The sequence below is a fragment of the Hyposmocoma kahamanoa genome, unplaced genomic scaffold, assembly GCF_003589595.1.
Source record: "Hyposmocoma kahamanoa isolate Upper Pololo Valley unplaced genomic scaffold, ASM358959v1 232, whole genome shotgun sequence".
Taxonomy (NCBI): domain Eukaryota; kingdom Metazoa; phylum Arthropoda; class Insecta; order Lepidoptera; family Cosmopterigidae; genus Hyposmocoma; species Hyposmocoma kahamanoa.
This window is the reverse complement of record NW_020653750.1, coordinates 8,808,365-8,829,589: the sequence shown is the minus strand read 5'-3', so window position 1 is coordinate 8,829,589 and position 21,225 is coordinate 8,808,365. Positions and strand designations below refer to the sequence as shown.

General features: G+C 36.3%; 2 protein-coding genes across 3 annotated transcripts; one reads left to right on the top strand and one right to left on the bottom strand.

Annotated features, from left to right (window-relative positions):
• The first annotated feature begins 720 nt into the window (after window positions 1–720).
• On the top strand, window positions 721–7,950 carry LOC113228509 (tyrosine--tRNA ligase, mitochondrial). Its single transcript, XM_026461844.1, has 8 exons — window positions 721–971; window positions 1,351–1,498; window positions 4,116–4,291; window positions 5,153–5,369; window positions 5,493–5,571; window positions 5,765–6,040; window positions 6,350–6,538; window positions 7,787–7,950. Exons 1-8 carry the CDS (start codon window positions 835–837, stop codon window positions 7,948–7,950), a joined length of 1,386 nt encoding a protein of 461 aa, XP_026317629.1. The 5' UTR covers window positions 721–834.
• Window positions 7,951–8,019: 69 nt separating this feature from the next.
• LOC113228525 (rho GTPase-activating protein 44) lies at window positions 8,020–17,725 on the bottom strand. Of its 2 annotated transcripts, none has more exons than XM_026461865.1 (6): window positions 17,382–17,725; window positions 15,446–15,696; window positions 14,710–14,885; window positions 14,068–14,311; window positions 11,016–11,165; window positions 8,020–10,586 (listed from the first exon to the last, which is right to left on the bottom strand). In XM_026461865.1, the coding sequence occupies exons 1-6, from the start codon at window positions 17,432–17,434 to the stop codon at window positions 8,761–8,763; spliced, it is 2,700 nt and encodes an 899-aa protein (XP_026317650.1). In that variant the 5' UTR covers window positions 17,435–17,725; the 3' UTR covers window positions 8,020–8,760. The 2 variants fall into 2 exon arrangements, with proteins under 2 accessions (XP_026317650.1, XP_026317651.1); XM_026461866.1 differs by having other exon boundaries at window positions 14,710–14,739; window positions 15,654–15,696; window positions 17,382–17,583.
• Between the last annotated feature and the right edge of the window lie 3,500 nt (window positions 17,726–21,225).

Genomic DNA, 21,225 nt, shown 5'->3' with positions numbered 1-21,225 from the left:
TTATATTGAAAATGTTACCTCTGATCCATATTTTATTGAAGTGTTCTTTGAAAGTTGTCCAAATGTTTTGTGAATAATGTTATGTGGTACAGTCATGAGCACAGTTACTAAAGCATGTAAATGTGTTGGTGGTTGTACAAATATACTAAATAATATTTTGCACCCTATGTATTGATATTAACTGTATAGTGCAATGGCCATAAAATGTGTATCGTTTTGTTATATTGTATAATAAATAGTTTTGTGGCAATTTGATTATCGTATTTTTATTACAATGAGCGACATAGATAATTATGTGCATATTAATTTTGATTGTAATATATAATCCTTTTATAAGCCCAGCAGTGGGACGTATAAATGAGTTGATGATGATGATGATAATCCTTTTTCAGTTTCGAATAATTTTCTACGATTCTTTAAAATGACTTCAAGGTTCCTTGTCATGGTTACAAGTTTCATATACGACTGAGTTATATATATGAATGAACGGAAACATAAAGAATGAATGAAAGTATGAGTAGGATAGCGCATAACGTTTATTTATGGATGTGAACATCTATATGAATAATAAAGCGAGTTGTCAAAACTACGAAGAGTTTTGCTACTTTACTCTTATTTATTTTGTCGAAGTATTTAATATATAAACAAGGAGGATAAAAATCTCAACGCTTAGATAATAATAGCGATTCAATACGTTTTCTAAGTGCATGTTAACATTCCATGATTCCATTAATGGTTTAATAACGACAAATCCAGTACTGTATTTTAAGGTTATACTTGTATAACTTTTGTGTTCTAGTACATTAGCTCCTAAAATACTAACTAATAAACACCATGAGTGCTTTGAGACATTTATCTCGTATTATCAAATACCAGTGTACATGGACATTCACTCGTTCATTCAGTAATAGGAACATTTTGAAACTTAGTGAACGCGGAATGTATCAGGATATGTTTCCAAACACATCTGCGTAAGTACCTGACAGAAAACATATTTGAGAAATTACAATAGAGCGTCTCTATCGTTAATCCATATACAAAACCTTTTTTTATTTATGTAAACATTCTTACACTAGTATCATACAACATTTATGATAAAAATAATAGAATTACTTTCATGAAAACTAGTGGTACTTTCTTTTAGTTATAAAATACTTGGTACTTGGTACTTGGTGCAACGCGCTGATATCCGCAACTCGACAACAAAGCGCCTATTTTTATTTATAAAATAAAGGTATAATCATAGATTGTTATATAAATTATTTCTAGTAGTTCTGTTTTTTGTGCCTACTCAAAACTTCACATTGATGGAGGTTCGAATTTAGCTGATGTATTACATTTTCATTTCAGAAATGAAATTATAAATTTGCTTCAACATGCACCACAGTGTGTGTATGCTGGTTTTGATCCCACAGCCAACAGTCTTCACGTAGGGAATTTATTGGTTATAATAAATTTATTACATTGGCAACGTGGTGGACATAATGTCATTGCATTGGTAAGCATTGCATGGGTTGCATATTCATAGTCTTGAATGTTTTATTTTTTGCTCATATTACACTTAGTAAGACAAACTTTTGTACTGTTGTCACTCTTAGAATTGATTCAAGTCTTATAGAAAAATAAAATTATATTACATTTTCTTTTTCAAATTATGCAGAGTTGAATAAAAATAATTATTATTTATTCTCTCCCAATTACATACGATTTTAAATCAGACTGGCATCTCAACTTGGTAGACCCTGTGTCTTCTGATGACAGGCTTCCAATCCAGAACAATAGTTTTAATTGACTTCATTAATTTCCATTTGCTTTGGCAAAACATCTCTTTGGACCAGTGTGGACAAAGCCCTAAACCATCTCCTTAGAGCAAACTCATACCCAGCACTGGGGCTTATAGATTGATGCAGTGATAATATTGATAAAATTCATCGGATACTGGAACAAATTACAGTTTATTACAAATAGATCTTAATGTTCCCACGTATAGTTATAGATTAGAGATAAAACGGATAGTGATTTGGCCAGATACCAGATAACCGGCGAGCAACTAGGCCGGATAGCTTGATATCCGACTGCCAGATATTTAGCCCCTGTCGCAAGCACATCGCGTTTACAGCGCGCATCGCCATTATTGATTCATTAGTGAATGATATGAGTGCTGTTTGTTTGTTGTCCCCAATGCAAATTTCTCATGGTGGAAAATAAAAAAGCAGTTACATCATACATTGTCTATATTAAAATTTCTGTCATAGTTTATAAGTATGACATAAGCTTGGCATTTGATAAGCCCGTTACACTCTTGCTTTAATTTGATTTCTTTAATTAGTTGTTTGTGATATAACTAATCTAAAACTTGATATCAGTTTAGCCGAAAAAAAATTCTAAATCCGCTTACATATTTCATTATTGTCGGTACACTTTGTTTATACCAAAACAGAAGATCGATTATTATCCGAAGACAGTTCGATCGATCGTAATCGCGAACATTTAATTTGATGGTCTGGTAATATCGAGCAATTTACCGTAAAAACGTAAATTTTACAAAGTTTGAAGAGTTTCTAGCGAAAACGTGTCCTAAGAGGCTGGCCTCGTTTATGAAAATAAACAGAACCAAATTTCACCACTTTTCGCAGAAAAACTTTTAACTTTTAAAAATTAGCTTTAGTACATATTTAAAACTGTAGATGGCGCCACTTAAAAATAATAAAGTATTGAATCTTGATACTTTATCAAATATAAATAATAATTGGTGAAATCAGTAAAGTGTCGTTGAAAAAATATAAAGTCTTGTACTTTCCATATGGTGTACAGTCAAGAGCACATCAAGCTTGACATTTTGTACTTTCGACCGTTTTAATGGTAAGCGGCATAGAGTTGGATTTAAGTCTTAATTGTAAAGCTTGATGTGCTTTTGACCCTGTACTTTTTAATTTGTTAGTTTGCTATTGATTGCATAGATGGTATTTCTTTGAATGTGTTCACGAAACTAAGCAACGTTTCAGCACTGACTTTTTAACCGACTTCAAAAAAAGGAGGAGGTACTCAATTAGGCTGTATTTTTTTGTATGTATGATAACTCAAATTGTATAAAATAAATACGATTTTGATGATTCTTTTGTTGGAAATCATCTCAGTAGTGGTCCCATTTAAATTTGAAGAAAATATTCCATCTCTAAGTGTAGCAAACTAGGGGATGATTCCGATGTCGCGCACTTTCCGGTAACCGATCAGAAAAACTTGGCAAACAGATGTAATTCCGCGTACTTTTAAGATCAGTTTTTTTATACTTTAAAATATAATTAATAAAATATAAATATTAAAAATGGTTTTTTTTTTAAATTGTTTGTATATAATAATCAACGCCTGAACAGGAGCAAAACTTGAAAGAAATGTAATAATAGCTGCCATCTTTAGAAATACCCGTGATACGATTGTAACACTTGTCAGTGTTACAATCGCGTCGCGGGTTTCCTTGGTATCATCTATTGATCAGCGTTAAGAATCAAAATAAGCGCCCGAATAAGTTACGAGTGCGACATTTCTTTGTATTTTTAAAATTTTATTTATTCATAAAAATCATCATATAACAGTTATTTACCCCTGCCAAACTAGAAACGGTTTGTTGGCGAGCACGCTCTTACACAGAAATAAGCAGTTCTAAATATACATATAACTGTAAGTAAGTACAAGTGAGAAAAAATTTCTCCTTAAGACTACATTTCAACTTAATTTCATTTATGAGATTGGGTATCTGTACTAGTACAGTGTTAGAATAACTGTGCTATTACTATCCTCTCTAATCAATAAATCGATTTATTTGGCGTATTGATTGTGAATCTTTCTCAGTTTTGAACATCCAGTATCCGGCCGAATATTGATACGCTATCTGTTATCCGGCGGGATAGTAAAATTAGGCTGAATACCGGATATCCGTTTCATCTCAAATGCTGGCTAGAAGCTATCCCATCTCTACAGTACAGTACTATTTTATTGCCTATAAGCTTTAAAACACCTACATAAAAATATATCTTACCTGTCTTCACCTCGTTTTCTTATTTTAAGTTGTTGTTTTATATTTTCGTTACTCGTGGTCCACAAATTTACATTTTCAGATAGGAGGAGCGACGGGCCATGTAGGAGACCCTAGTGGAAGAAGTACAGACCGTGTGGCTTTACATAAAGATGTCATACATGACAACATCAGCTGCATTCAAAAGAACTTAGTAACAGTATTTGAAAACCATCAGAAGTATATTTGGTCCGATAAGAGTCGATTAAAACCATTGAAGTAAGTCAAATAAATAATAATAATAACGCACACACTCAACATAGCCCCGCACTAGGGAAACCCTGTGTCGCGGGTGCCATGGACACACACATAGACAACCACAAATTACACCCAAACTCACGAGAGAAATAATTGTAGGCCATACAAACATTTCTCCCGACCCGGGAATCGAACCTGGGACCTCTGCGTGGCAGTACGGCATGGTAACCGTTCGGCCACGGAGGCAGTTATATAAATAGCATTTCGCTGTTATAAATTATGTGCGATATAATAGCTGATAGATATCCTATCCTATATAGATATCCTTTGTAACAACCACTTTGCTTAATATATCTTTCAACAGACTAGATGTGGCTGAGTAATATATTACTTACTCTTCAGCATGCCATAAATAGAAAATGTGAAAAATAAATTCCAAAATAGACGTTTGTGTATGTAAGGCGTGGTAGCCAAATGGATGGAATTGATTTAATCGCTTCTCATCCGGGCTCACAGCTCTTAAGTTTTTCGAAATTTATGTGCGAAATTTAATTTGAAATTTACCACGAACGTTTCGGCGAAGAAAAACATCGTGATTAAACCTTCACGTCGAAAGAAGGTTCACAACCCTCAAAAAACGTGTGGAGACCCGAAGCTGCATTGGGCCAGGGTGTTGCCTAAACCCTCGCCTTAGAGACCCGTGCCCGGCAGTGGGACGTATGAATGGTTTGATGATGATGATTTATGTTACAGCAAATTGCTACTGTTTTACTGCAGGACAATTAATCTCACATTCTCTATCTTCTTCCAATTTTCGTGCTTAATTTCGCTTTGACTCTTTGCTAATATCATATCTTTTTATATATATCTTTTTCATTCCAGAATAGTCAACAATGAACTCTGGTACAGAGACATAGATGCAATAAAATTTGTCAGTGAAATAGGTCGTAATTTTCGTATGGGCACGATGCTACTAAAGCAAAGTGTACAAACTAAGCTCAACTCTGAAGTTGGTATGAGCTTCACTGAGTTTGCTTATCAGATATTTCAATCTTACGATTGGTTACACTTACTGAAGGAGTATGACTGCAGGTTCCAGGTAATATGAAGCTAGTTTTTGTATGTTTGTTTAGTATCTAGACCAATATCTAAGTATTGTTAATCCACAAAAATACGTATTCTATTGTATGGAATCTTGAACAAATATCTGCTTACTTTTTAGATTGGTGGTAGTGACCAAATGGGAAACATTAGCGCAGGACATGAATTAATTAGTAGAACGGCGAAGAAGGAAGTTTACGGTAAGTCAATTTAGTTGTCTAGAAATAGTAATAAGAACTTTCCTTCGTAAGTTGCCAACACTGTTACCGATTTCCGCAAGACTGGGCTAGCATTTTACAACAGTATATTGCGTAGTACAATAGATACCACCAAGTCTGACACCACCTTTCCTCGGAAGGAGCTACAGCTTATAACCATGTGTTTTGTTTTAAGGTTTAACGTTACCTCTAGTCACAACAGAAGAAGGTGACAAGTTTGGCAAGTCAGCTGGAAACGCTTTGTGGTTGGATCCTCACAAAACAAGTCCATTTGGCCTTTATCAGTACTTCATTAGAACTAAAGACTCGGAAGTCGAGAGATTATTGAAGCTATTTACATTTTATACCCTGGGAGAGATCAAAGACATTATGTTCAAGCATAAAGAGCATCCTGAACAGAGATATCCACAACAATGTTTGGCTGAACAATTAACCACTTTGGTTCATGGAGGTGTGTATAATATGCATGTGTGTTCTTTAAGATTTATTTATTTTTCAGACTGTATGATTTAAGTCGCAGAACCAGCGTAAAGGGGTCCTTATTTTCATTAACCTGGTAATAGATTAATCAAGAAACTTTGCAGAGGGCATTAAATCTATTCTTTATCTGCTTCTGGCCTTCTCTTTAAGTATGTGTTTAGAGAATCACCATTTTGGGCCGTCTCGATGGAGACATCCTTTAAGCTTTAATTGCTATAGAAGTCTACTTTTTGGGATGTATCTGACATATTTATAATAAAAATAAATCTTTTATTTATAGAAGGAGGGTTAGCTAAAGCGCGTCGAGTTACAGATGCGATATATAACAAAGACGTGAACTCGCTCGTTTCCCTAACCCCGACAGAGATGGAACAAGTGTTCGAAGGCGCGCCCGTCGTTAACATGCTACTGTCGCCTGGCATAACTGTATTCGATCTTGGGATGAAATCTAAATGCTTCCCTACGGAGAGTAAGTAGAAAACTTAAGTATGCTCTCGATTCCATAATCTCAAATCTCAAGTGTCAAAAGATAATAGTGACTTGGTACCATAATAGAAAAAATCTCGTCGTCAAAGTCACTGGGAGATACAAATACGCAAGAAATGGTTTGCTAGAAGTTCTTTGATTTTTAATAAAATATACACATAAAATTATCAATTTGTAAGTGGAAAAAAGTAAGCTAGCTAGCTATTTTTTTTAAGATATGATGTGCCTATCTTTAATATGTTATCTGCACTAATACTTATGTGTTAGATTATGGGTGTAGGTGTATTTGTTGAACTTTGTATCAAACTGTTTGTTTTTGTGTATGGAATACGCTTGTTTGTTTTTTAATTAAAGAAAAAAATTTAGTTTCGTTCTGTTCAAGTAGGGCTCATTAAAGTTCTTTGAACTTGGAAAAATCGTGCTAGAGCGTGAAGCTATTGTCTCGCTTTTTTTAATTTATAAATAGCTCCTCTTTTTGGTAAAAACATTTAAAATTATGGTAAAATAGGAATATTATGTTCTACACAAGAATACAATTTTGAAGACTATGTAGTTTCACAATTCTATATAGCCGGGTCATAGATCCATTTGACTAGTTTGTTAATCAGGGCATTGTTTTGCGCGTGTAATATTTTTGTTTTAATTTTGACCATTTTAACCATTGACTTACAAATAAATGGACGACGGGTCTAATACAAAAACCACGAAAAAAATGTCCCAAGTCAACCTATTCGAAATTTAAATTGTTATTTCATCGCAGTATCGCGCTGTCCGTAGAACAAATGAAGACTAAAGCGGAGTGTGGCGCTCTGTATACGATTTTAGCGCCTTACAAGTGCGGACACTTTTTAGCGCGGACCCGACGTCCATATAATTGTAAGTCAATGATTTTAACGATAGACATGTAGTTTTTGTGCATACCAAAAGCGTATCGGACATCGCAAAATACGTATAGGGCATTGACTTTATAATTGTAAGTCGATGGTATAGGGTCTTACTTTTTTTCTCTATATCTATGGTCTTATTCGATGGTCTTGCCCTTTTTTCCTATATCTATGGTCTTGCCCTATCATCTGTGTTTTCTTTTTGTATTTCTTACTGTGTGCAGTAAACAGTATTTATATTGTATTGCATAACGAAAGCCCATTTGATGTTCAGGCACATCTCCACTTTCCGTTTTGATGGTGAAAAGGTACTTTGTACATCGTAACGATATTGTCGGTTGTTTCAGGTGACGCGATGAGAATCATCAAAGCCGGCGGGTTTTATATAAATCACCAAAGAGTACAGAAGATTGACGAAGTTATCACGGAATCCGCTCATATTCTTCCCAACTTAGTTTCGTTGTTGCGAGTTGGCAAACGGAACTATTACATTGTTAAATGGCAAACGTAACAATAAATTCTAAATAGAACACTTCAACTTTTATTCGTTAGTCAAAAGAAACACACACAGATATTTTATGGTATATAATTATTGTTACTTACAACAGAAGCTGTATACTTGTAGTATAATAATTATGTATAATAGAACGCATATCACATAAAACATTGTAAATACTACATAACATACTTAAGCCTAAATTAACTGAAACAGCGTGGATTATTTATAACTAATGCACTGTCGGGTTTTCGTAAATACATATTAAAAATATGGCTACTTGTCATACAACACATTTGTGCAGCGACCCGCCACCGCCGGCGCCGGTGCGGGTCTCGCTCTATAAAACTTCCTAATATCACAAGGATTAATTGCATCATTTTATACATTATTTCACCAATGTATACAAAAGCTAAATTGACAAATGTTGTCGATACGTCTTTTTTGGGAATTAACAATTTCACAGTTATTTTTTAACATTTAAAAGCCACAAAAGCGAATACTCTGAAAAGTGATATTCTATCACGAACATTACTTAAAACAAGTTCACAAAAATAAATAATTTGCGATTAGCGCCAAAAGAAAAAACTTATCCTAGCATTTCAACAGTGACTGAATAACGGCAGTCGACTTTAGCAGTCGATAGTGCAAAAATTTAAAAGACATGATCAGTCTATACGAATCGCCTCGACGACTGCGAGTTGTCATAAGAGCAATAAAATATGTACAGATACGAAAGGATGAATAAATCTCAGGGCGTGAGCGGGATAGGTGTTTGGTATCACGTTCGTGGTAGGGGTCACGGGTGTGAATTCTCGGCTCGGGTTAGAGGTCGGTGCTCTCGCCGTGTGTGGAGGGCGCGGGGGGTGCGAGAGGAGCGGGAGGCGTGCAGGGCGGCGGCGGTGCCGGCACCTGCGGCCGCGGGGGGCGCGCGGGCTGCGGCCGCGGCGACAGCGGCACGTCCGTGATGCTGCCCTCCGACTGCGACAGGTGCCGCGACGCGCTCAGGCATTTGGGCTGTTCCAGCTCCGCGTCCTTGCCACCAGAGCTGTGCGTGCGCTGCACGCTCGTCCGCGTGCTCTCCTCGCTCTCGGCGGCCGGGCCGCCCACTTGAATGATAGTGGGCTGCTGCTTGTCCACAGAGTAGATATGCGTCCGTTCTAGCACCGTGGGATTGAGCTCTGCAGTGTCCGGAATGGAGCCCCGCTGGCCGCGAAAGCTCTGAGGCCGCAGCGTAGCCGGGCGTTCGGGCACGGCCGGTTTGGCTCGCAGTTGCACTTCTACGGTTTCCTCGACCGGCACGGGCACTATGGACCTCGGCGCCGCTACGGGCCGTGGCGGCGGCTGTCCGCTGGGCTTCGCCGGCGGCTGGCTTCGCGGAGCTGTAATTTTATCTGTTGACACTACCCCGACAGACGCAGGTCCGCTCGCATTTATTCTACCCACTATGGCCGATTGTGCGACCATATTTAGGACGACGACGTTAGAATCGCCTTTCTCAGCAGATTTCAGATTTTCAAATCCTTCTTTCTCTAGTTCCAAACTCTGTCGTCTCGTGTCTGCGAGGTTCTCGCGGCTGGCGCTTCTAGCTGCAGCCTCCTCTTTGAGGGCCTTGCTCTGTCTATATGTAGATCGGTTAATAGTTTGAACTCCCGAGATCACTTTTCCCGTGTCTGAAATGACGGGTCTCGGAGGTTTAGCTGGCTTTTCTGGTTCTGTCTTTGTACTGGAAGTTTGTTGTTCCTTTGTCTCTACTGGCTGCGGTTGGAGTTCCACTTTTTTATTCTTGTCCGGCGTAAAATTGGGCGGCACGGGAGCTAAAGGTTTATTTTTTCGTCTCATAAAAGGTTTAGGACTACCGTGTGGCGGACTAGATTGATCAGAGAGGGAACTGTTAGACTGTGCTTTCTTAATGTCGTTCTCAAGTAATATCAAGCTAGTGTCGTGACTATTGCTCCTAGAGTGTCGACTGGAACCTTCAAGTTGTCGACCGGAAACTTCAAGACTAGTTCTGTTTTGTCCTTGGTGATTATAGTCAAACATGGACTTACTCATGTGATGGTAGTCGCCGTTAGATTGGTCTTGGTTGAGAGCGGCAGTTTGGTTGTAGCCGTGGCCAAAGCTAGGCGTGAATCCATACTCGCATTGGTCAGGAAGCAGGTCTTCTTTGGTGAAAGATATGAAAAAGTTTAAATCGTCTTTAAAGAACCAGTCGGCGTGTTTGATTAGCAGCTCCACGGCGCAGTTGACGACTGTTGTCATATTCATATCGAATGTGCTTTCGTCCACTGCCCACAGTAGATTTGGCGCTATTACAATTGCTAAATTTGACGGAGTCATTTTGTTTACGTTTTGGTTTTGCGTTAGAGTGGACAAGAATTTGATAAGATACCTAAGATTTTGAAAGTTTGCGTCTGGAAGCAAATGAACGGCTTCCCAGAGAGCATTTAGTTTTGCTTGTTCCGAAGGTTGACGGGACGCGGCGATAAAGTTTTCATACAAGCGATACGTCAGGAGAGGCTCGGGCAGTTCTCTCAGGTATGATTTGAGAACTGATGCTACGACGTGCATGTCTCTGTAGTCCCGAGGGAGAGGGACGGTGAAGAGACCCGCGTCGAGAGATAATTTCATTCTTCTTACTTTCGACGATCCTAGGTAGAGCAATATTATTAGATTAGTTTATAGTTAGAACAAACAAATTAATGTAATTAAATTTGCATTGAATTGATATTAAATTATTTTCAGTGAAATTGCTACACTAGTTCGTTACAATTATTAATACAAAGATCGAACACTTAGAAAAAATTCCTTGAATACGGCCGGATCGAACCGACGTCTTCTAGCAGACCGTGTCAGACGCTATGCCAACCAAGCCACGGAACGAACCAGCGGACCTCACGAATTCCATATGCTTATTGTAGGACCTTTGTATATGGTTTTCAGTGACTTTTTAGCCGTAGCGCCATCTATGAGAAATCTATCAAAGTATTTTGTCACCCAGTTAGGTAACTTTACAGCTACCAGCCCTGGCTAGAGATGTCTAATGTAGTATAATGTAGTATATATTTATTGATACATACCACCAGCAATTCTAAACAGACCCTCTTCATTGAGACCGAGCTCGTGCAGTGTGCACACGCACAGTTCTATTGGAAATGCGATAGTGCGACTTGTCACACGCAAATGCTCTTCGAGTGGGTAACCAAATACTGGCTTCACTGAGCTGTCATCTGTAAGAACGAAATGTTAACTGTTAATTTTGTAGACAGTAAACAAAAGTAAGTAAGTAAACGGGCTGAAGAAACTCACTGCCAAGTGGTGCTACTTTACAAATGGATATTCAGAAATATCAAAAGAATGAAAGAAGAAATGAAGCATGAATTTGTAAACATCTCAAAAATTTTATCAACACTTTGTTACCAAGTAAATAAATGTGAATGGATTATTTGAATAAATTTATATTTCAGAAAATTGTACACACCTGAGAAAGTACAATCAAATTAATTTAAAAAATATGTATAACTAAACAAAGTAGGCCATATTAAGTAATCTAGTCAAAATAAAGTTTATGGGCGTATGAAAAAACCTAAAATACTTTGGTTATGGATAATATGCTATTAGATTTTGTCTTTTTTTTTCGATTGAAATATCTTTTCTAGAATAATGCGTATTATTCTGTTAAAGAATTTTATGTTATAATGATTACATTATTAAGTATAATTATTATCCTATTGTACATGTACAATTATATACGCTTCACAATCATGCATACAATCATTATTTTGACAATAATGAATAATTAAATTAGTTCCTACACTATTTCACATAATTATATTAAAATTACGATTGGTTTACGATAGTACATAACTTGTACTGGATACTTATATTTTTTTTAATGTAACATTTTATTACTACTGTTATCTGTGACGATTCTTGTAATAAAATGATTATACTGCGATGTAAGGATGTAAACTTTACAAGATGATAAATAAATCTAAATCTATTTTTAATTCGAAGGCTCTGGGACTCGGGCAGCCGACGCCAAAAACAAGTTACCTACAAAACGAGTGATATCATTAGAAGGGAGATAGCATGAATGTGTTAAGATTAATTTATGTAATACTTCATTCATACTTCACATCATGTTTCTGAATATCGTTCGTATTAATGTTCCAAATTTTTCCATTTTTCAGGAAGTCATTAAATTATCACAGTTTATAGAAAAATGTATCAAAGGAAACTGGACGATTTGTGTTACGGAGGGTACAAATTAAAGCAATCTGCCCCTAATAAAGTTTGATATTTTTACAAAATTTCTGTACTTATAGCTCTAAAGTATTTCACAACGTCACGATATATATAAGTACGCTTTAGAACAAAAATTGGGATTTACCCGGAAAATTTAATCTAAATTTAGGCGCAACTAAAAATATGAATCAAACAACAAACATTGAATGAATCACGTAGGTGTTATCGTGTTTCTTTCGACAAGCTTATCGCACGGCTAGCAGGAACACGAACAATGTTCGATCAATTACACGGCATTGTCAACGATCAGAATGCCTGGCTACTAATTGCAGATGCAGTTAACGCCTTACCCTTGCATTTGTTTAGTTAAGCGACGAGAATTTCTTGTTAGGATATATGTATATATAGATTGAAAAGTTATGGTCCCTTTATTTAGAGTTGTATGCATGTTATCCATTAAACAACAAAAAACATTTTTTGAAAAACAAAATACAATGGCAAGGGTTACGAGCCGGAACCATGAATTGGTCTGGTAGTGCAGATGGGGTGTGAGCTGCAAACCATTAATCTATAATTAATATAATTTTAATTTCTAAAATCCAAACAAATTGGATATGCCTGTCTCTAAGACTCACTATTTAATTTTGACGACCTCTGTGGTCAAGTGGCTTGAACACCGGTTTTCATGGTGTCGCCATCTCCGAGGTCTCGGCTTCGATCCCCGGCTGGGTCAATGTAGAAACTAACTTTCCTATATTGTCTCGGGTCGGGGCATTTATGGTATCGTCGTTGTTTCTGATTTCCATAACACAAGTGCTTTAATTACTTACTTTGGGATTGGAGGATCATGTGTGATGTTGTCTAATATTTAATTGCTACAGAATAAAAGAGATAATAAGTTTGATTGTGCTATCAGTTAGCCGTGACCATGAGACCTAGCCTGGATGAGACCTGGCCTGGCAAAGGCCTGAAATGTTGATTTGTTTGAAAAAACTAATATATAAATAACTAAGATTTAGAATGTTTCAATTTATAATTAAATTTTTTTTTCTTTTTAAATTTGCTTCTATACCGGTCTGTCGCAATGTAAATAAAGCCTAAGAGTGCAGAGTTCAGGGAGTACATATTTTAGTGGCCTATTACCCTTATTGTTGGAAACAAAGTTATATGTATATATTACTTTGGACAATGGTATTTATGTTACATTTATTATTACATGTTTCAAGTAAAAGGACTAGATATGATTGTTTACAAGAAACAGAAACGTGTTCATAACATTACCAGTCACCTATTCTCTAGTTAGTAAACTGTGACTCCTTATTTTGCAATAAAAATTTCCTTCTTAAGTATTTGTTAAAATATTATTTACTTTGAAAAATAGTTTTCAAAATAGAATACTTTTAGACAGTTTATAACATAACAGGGAGATTGTTATCATTTTGATATATTGTGGATAGTAGTTAGTAGGTAGTTGACATTTTTAAAGAAAAAATATTTCAAAAAGTGTCCATATCTCGAAAGTTACGAAAATGCAAATTGGTTCTTTATGAGATGGGCTCTTTAAGAGGACAGTATAGTTTAGTTTGTGTGGTGCCATTACTGTCAAAATAAGCATAGGCATTTCTTTCTAATTTCTGTTTGTAACTATTTTACATTTCAATTATATAAATTGTAATTTCACATTTGACTGTCAATTTATATCTACTTTTGTGAAATACCTACTGTTAATGAATACTCCTACTGTTGATGAATTGTAAAAGAATAACAAAAATAAATAAATATTTAACTTTTTGCATATCATTAAATAAAGTAAATAATAATTGTTTTTACTATTCTTTTATAAACATTGACTATTAGTGCATCATTATAATAACTGTAACTTACTGATAACCCTCTCAAGTTCCGGAACAGTGTCTGCAAGTGAATGCAAAGCCGATTCATGGTATGCTCTCTGTAGTTTAACATACTGCAGCAATGTATGAGCCAAGTGCGTTTCTTTTGCGACTAGCGCGAACATATCAGCGGCGAGGACGTCCCGAGCAGCTTCTACTCGACTTGCTGCCTCTTCAAGCTCTTCACGTGCAGCAGTTAATTTTGTAGGATTTTCTTCTTTTTGACGTTCTAAATGCTGTGGTAACAATAAATACTTTATTTCATTACGTCAATAAAGGTAATAGGGTTTCAGGGTGGCTTCTAGTCTTTTCGTATTACAATAGAAATTGTGTGTGTGTGTGTGTGTGTGTGTGTGTGTATATATAGAGTGCTACAGCACTTGGATACTCTTGAAAATATGATACCAAAATCTATATATATAATTTAACAACTTATTGTATTTTACTGCCAATTGAACCACATGAATAGTAATAGTTTGAACTGATACTAATAGACTAAAATTTAGAATAAAATTTTGTTAAGAATAGTTGAAGTTCAAACTACATTGATAAAGTTCTTGATAGTAGTGTTAAGCAACCCTATTAATGGTACATAAGGCACCAATAATGTATTAGGATAGGTTAAAATGCTCACATGATATCGACTTGCAGCAGACTCCTTCTCGCTCATAAGTCGACTTAGCTGCTTCTTTGCTTTCATGATAGCCGGTAAATCCTGGTCACTAATAGCTGATAATGGTGCACATACATATTGCTCCACTTTCAGCTCGTGTTCTGCTATTTCATTTGCTAGAAACTTTTCTGTTTTGCCTGTTAAACAAAAGATATTTGCAGTACACTTTCTAAATATAATGTAAAGTTTAAATTAAAATTTATTGATGTCTAAAACTTGGTAAACGTAATTATTGCCCTTTGTTTATATTTATGTAATTTTTGAAATATATAATAATTTTTGCTCACTAACCAACCGTAGAAAATATATTTACAATATTTTTTTTATAATAATACCTAGTGACGGGACGAACAATTTGTGTGACTGGTGGTAAGTGACAAGCCTGTCCATAACATTTGCAGTGCTACTCAGAGCTTTTAATTGCAAAGATCTTAAGGGGCATTGTCACTTTGCCTGTCACCCTGAGATATAAGTAGACAAGCCCCATGTGCCTGTAATTTCATCAGCACCCTTACCCTTCCAAGCTGGAGCGCAGTAAAGCACATTTTATGGCTTGGCAGCAGAAATAGGTAAGATGGCAGTACGTCTCTGTACAAACTATTTCACAAGGAGCATTACTGCTACTAAAGTATTATTGTAATTAGAAACTATTTATATCTTTTGTGATTATAAAATTAAGTACTGTACCTACACTTACCACATTCATACAAGATATATTTAAGGATGCTGTCATCATCATCAAAATTGCTGGCTTCACACATAGACATGCCCAGGACATACTCAGGCAGTTTCTTTAGCCTTTTCTCCCGAGCAGACGGGTCCTGGCCTTGTGTGTTACCAGCCCCTGTGGACAGTCGCTTACTGACTGCTTGTAGAGCATTCCGGAGATGCTCCACCTTCCTCTCTGCATTCTGCAACTCATCTGTAAGGGCCTCCCCCTTCCCAGACCTATGTAAACAAATGCACACTTGTCAACACGCATCTCCAAGAAAGTACATCCTTAACCCTTTCGCGGGCGTAGGCAAAATGTTTGCCAAGGCATATTTTTAAATATAGCTCCAAGTATATTGAGTTGCTTGGTATTCTTTTACCCTATGTAGGTGACGCCATCTCTTAGAAACTCTCGTAACAAATTTGGTTTAACCAATCAAATGCTAGCGTATAATTTTGACAGATTTGTGAAGACGCGAGAAAAGTGAGGCTAGATTTTAGGAGTTCGAATACAAATCCAAAAAAATCAAAAATTCTGCCGTAAGAAAAGTGAGTATTCAATTATTTTATTTGTATTGAATATCGAAGCTATCATATTATGATAGAAGTTTGTTGTTTTACCTAGTTGTATGATAGATATGATGCGAAATATTTGAAATTGCCACTGCCTAGAATGGTGGCAAAATAGTTGCCTACGCTTGATTGTTTATACACATAAAGATAAATAATTGCCTATGCCCATTTGATTTTTGTTTCAGATGCCGCCTCGAAAACATAAACTTAGAGTTGCAGTAACAAACAAAGAGATAATTGAATTATTAACTATACCAGATACTTCGGGATCAGAAGACAGCCTCGAAGACTACGAATCCGAGCCTGAAGATAACCAGAGCTTGGCTAGCTATCTATCTGTTGCTAGCACTGGCCCTTCAACAAATACAAGCTCTTCTATAAATCCAAACCCATCAACCAGTAAACTTATTACTGCTACAGATACGACAACAAACATAATTATTGATAGAATTTTTCAGGAAAATGACAGTAAAGGTGAATGGTCTTCAAGTGACGAAGAGCCATTGCAGACTGTATGCAACAAAAATTATAATTTGGATATTACTTCACAACGCATAGATCCTGTACACGATGATGCTGAGTTGTGTGTTAGTGATGCTCAATCTGATGATTCTGAAAATTCTGATTATGACGAAACAGAATGGAAGAAGGTAAATTTAGAGCAGATAGCTGAAATAAACAGAATATTTCAGGAAGATGGGTTTGATGTTGGTGTTTACCCAATTTATTTTTTTTCCATTGTCTCGCCGCCAATAGAATATTTCGATATTATTATGAAGAGACTGATTTATGTTCCTAAGTTTTAGAGATTTTTTTTATTTTAATATTATGGCTTTACCATATCTCTGTAATTTGTTAGTAAACTCATAAACATAATATATAAATATTAAAGTTGATTGTGATTACGATGTTGATTGTGGTTTATTATTTTATGAATAAAAAACAAGCACAACCTAACCTAAAGGTCAAACAATAGGGCATTGGCAACACTAAGTTGACACCTTCGAAGTCGGCACTGGCAACTATTTGATTACAAAATATATCCATAGGGACATAGGCAAACATGTTGCCACCCCCCTCAAAAAATATGGGGGTTATTTGGGGGATTAAAATTAATCGTCAATGTCCTAAGGGACGTTCTTAGCACCGTTTTGAAATGTTAAAAGTTAAATTAGCCGCGTACTGAGTACTGCCCGCGAAAGGGTTAAACAACACCAAATTGTAATCACACACATAACGCTTTAACTTTCTTGCGCTAACTGTCCAACAAAAACTTTGACTGATCCATATTCGCACCGAACTCCGAATCTTATCAGATTGGCTGAAGAGATAAAACTAATGGGCCATACCTTGAAAATGTTTGATCGGCGAGTTGCTTCACTCTATAAAACTGTTTCTTCATTTTCACTAATTACTTTCGGCGATTTTATTAAAAGCTACAAGGTCATTGGACTTAGTCAACAGTAAAATAATAAAATGATCAAGATCTCGCTATGTCAGTACGTCAATGAGATCATCCTCAACAGGGAATGATGGAATGAAGGAAGTTCAAAATTTGATACGTAAATAATTCCATAAGGCACTACATTTCCATAATTCACTTTTAAGACCATGTATAAAGAAATATTTTGTCGACAAAAATAATTAATTTAGCAACGATAAACTCACTAAAATACACTATAACCACAGACTACTTAGTACTACTATAACATTTCATCTGACTGAATGAAAGAATGATAAAAATTAAAAAAAGTCAACTCAATTTGACAGTTTTTTTAATAAGGCTATGGCCTGGTTGCAAAAACTTTATGCCAACTTGACTGTGTTTTGTATGACTGAGTACGGATATAGTAACAGTTGCATTATACAGATTGTAATTGTTAAAAAAATTGTGCCCAAGCATGGTCCAAGCGATTATTCCATAAATATAAAAGGTATCAAAAACTTTTAAACTGATATCGAAAGTACGATAACTATTGAGTAAATCGACATCAATAACTTTTTTTAGATAACAATAAACATATCTAAAATTTTATCATAAAAACGTTTCCATACATTTAATATGGCATTCATAGAGAGGATTTAGTTTTCGTGTTGTAAGAGGTAACAATAAGTCAACAGATGACAAAACTGATATAAATAAAGCAATAAAATTATCTTTTAATTGATTCAAAATACAATGGCATGTTCAATTATTGAGTCATGTGTGAATATTCCATAAAAATAAATAAAATTGATCAAATTTTTAGTGATGATCGACTCAGTTTCATGTAAGGATCATTTTTTGTTTGGTACGAAAACAATCGGGATGGCAGAAGTTGGCTAAATTTAATCAAATATTTTTTCCATCCATTTCACGCAACATCCTGTTATATAACGGACTTCTTTTGCAAGGACCAGAGGTCTGTTGAACTCGATAGAATGTGTAGGTTTATCTGTGATGTGCTAGCAGACTTCAGACTTTTTACACAACGTTGTTTGGTATCAGTTATAAGTTCTTTAACGCGGGTAGAAATATTTTGCTTCATTTGTGCCATATAATAGAAACTCACTCGCAGTCAAGCTTGTAAGCTGTTGCACCCTTTATGTATTTTGGCAATAACACCTTTGTTTACATTTTTGATCGCGAATACCTTGTGTAGTCAGAAATTATGAACGCGAATTTGTGCCCAAATTAATAGTAATAAATTCGATAGTGGTGTTTATTTCTTTAACAAAAAGTATAGTCAACGTTTGGAATCATAAATGTAGTGAATACAGTGGCGAGGAAATAAATTAATCAAAATGTACAAATGAAGAAACTAAAAAGGGGCATTCAATTCCAATCCGCCATGTCGTACGCCGCGTAATGTAGGATTATGAATGTAGTCGCAGCGTGCATCCTGCAATCTTGCAATGCGTCCTGCAAGATTCCATACGTGGGCCATACGCAGGAAAATGTGTGAGCGACAGATTGCCATTTGTCATGGTAATGAATGAGCTGTTTATGTAATCAGAACGGAACGCATTCGTAGACGGAGGAAGCATTCATTATCCTGCTGTATTGCTGGATTGTGAATGTAGTCGCAGCGTGCAAGCCATTCTGCAATGCATCCTAAGCACAGACTACTTAGGGCTTAGAGGATGGAAAAAAATAAAAGAAACTCAGAGTCGTATTCCAGAACTCTACTCAATGCTCAAGTCAGGATTTGAGTATGATTTAATTAAAGCACTGAAAATCATACTCAAATCCTTGCCATTAGGGTCGTATTTCCAGTGCTTGAAATCATATTCAAGTCTGCTCAAGTCCTGACTTGAGCATTGAGTACAGTTCTGGAATACGACCCTAACAAATTAACCTGAGAGACTCCATACGTGTGGGCCAGATGCAGGATAGTGTGTGAGCAGTCTCCTGCCTGCGCGGCGGACTGCCATTCAGGTAGTGAATGCCAGTTTTAGTCTTTTCTTTTTCCATTAAAAATAATGTAAAATGAAGAATGAACGATTAAATTTGTCGAAATTAGTATTGTTTTGTTCTGTATGTAGTTTGAGTATACACACTGGTTTTAACAGAGAAAGTAAAAAAGTTTAAGACGAATGGTGTAGATAAACTACAAAAGCGCATCGCGGGCTGTCAAATGTCACTGTCATGATCATGTCGAAATTGCCAACAATTTATTTATTTATTATCTTATATTATCCCTTCCTCCAATTATTGGTCACACAAGAAACCCCCCCTTCTTATCAACAGTTTTAACAAAATTTCCAATCTCCCATTCCCTATTTACCAAAATTATATGAACCCGTTGTTTGAAACTGATTTTAAATGTTTAACGTTTCGCCCAACAGTCTATCTTAGTTTTGGCATCATGAAAGATACCCCTGGAGCAAACCAAGTCTTCAACGATATAGTTGAGAGAGAATGGCATGACTGGACTACTGTTTTTACCGACGCTTCAAAATTACACGAACATGGCGACTTGGGAGCCGCGGTTTGGTTCCCCAAGTTCAATGTCGTACTCAGTTTTAAATCCCCCTATCTGAATTCGGTCTTTTCGGGAGAGGCAATTGCAATACTCGAAGCCATTTTATATATTGAGTCCCATAAAATTAATAAATGTTTGGTTTTCTCAGACTCACTAAGTTGCCTCCAAGACATTATTAAGCTACCGTTTCATTCCAAAGACAATTTCTCCATCACCCTCCAAATTAAGGAAGCTCTGTACCGATGTCATTGTGCGGGAATTGAGGTAACTCTGGCCTGGATTCCCGGTCACACTGGGATCAGTGGCAACGAAGCAGTAGACGCCTTTGCAAAGGATGCGACAAGAATTGGCGTGTGCAAATACTGTAAGTGCTTTCCCAGAGATCTGCTCGCCATGACTAAACCCCAAATGCTAGCCTCCTGGTCGGCCCTTTGGCAGGAATCACGACAAACTGTTGGTAGACACTATGGTAATCTCCAACCAAATCTACCCACTAAACCCTGGTTTTTTAAACGTCGCGATTTGCCTAAAAACATCACTTCCACTATTATTCGTTTGCGCTTAGGCCATGTTTGCACACCTGTATTTTTGCGTAAAATCAGAGTTCGAGATCACTCTCTGTGCGAGTGCGGCCTAGAAGACGGTACCTTGGAACACATTTTTTTCAATTGTCCTAATATTGCTGTTCCACTTTATAACTTACTTTCTCCAAAATTCCCCCGCCCCGTTAACATAAACAACCTCTTAACTTTAGTGTTCTCCCCCCATATTGTTACTCTATGTAAATTTATCCACTTAAATAACATATATTTATAAATATTGTTTTGCTGTTTTGTTTTACATTCTCAACTGAGTACTCCCGTAGTCCAACTTACCAACACCGGTTAATGTCCTATTAGAGCTTAGCGAAAATTTTTTTTTTTGTTTCGTTTTTTTTTCTTTCAACTGTGACATTGGCAAAATCATCAGTTCTCATATTGATGGAGCCATAAAAATAAAAAGTGAAGTGAAGTATTTATTTACATCGAAAACTTCGTAAAATTATGGGAGTTGGAATTTGAAAGTGGTGGGAGCTCAGAGAGCAGACTGTTTAATATCATTGCCATAGATCATACATAGACTGGGGATCATTGCTCAAGCGTGGAGTCAACAGTGCAGTTGTGTGATCGTACTTACACGTCGGAGCGTACTAATTCGGTTCATAGGTTTCAATATCGAGCAATTTCCT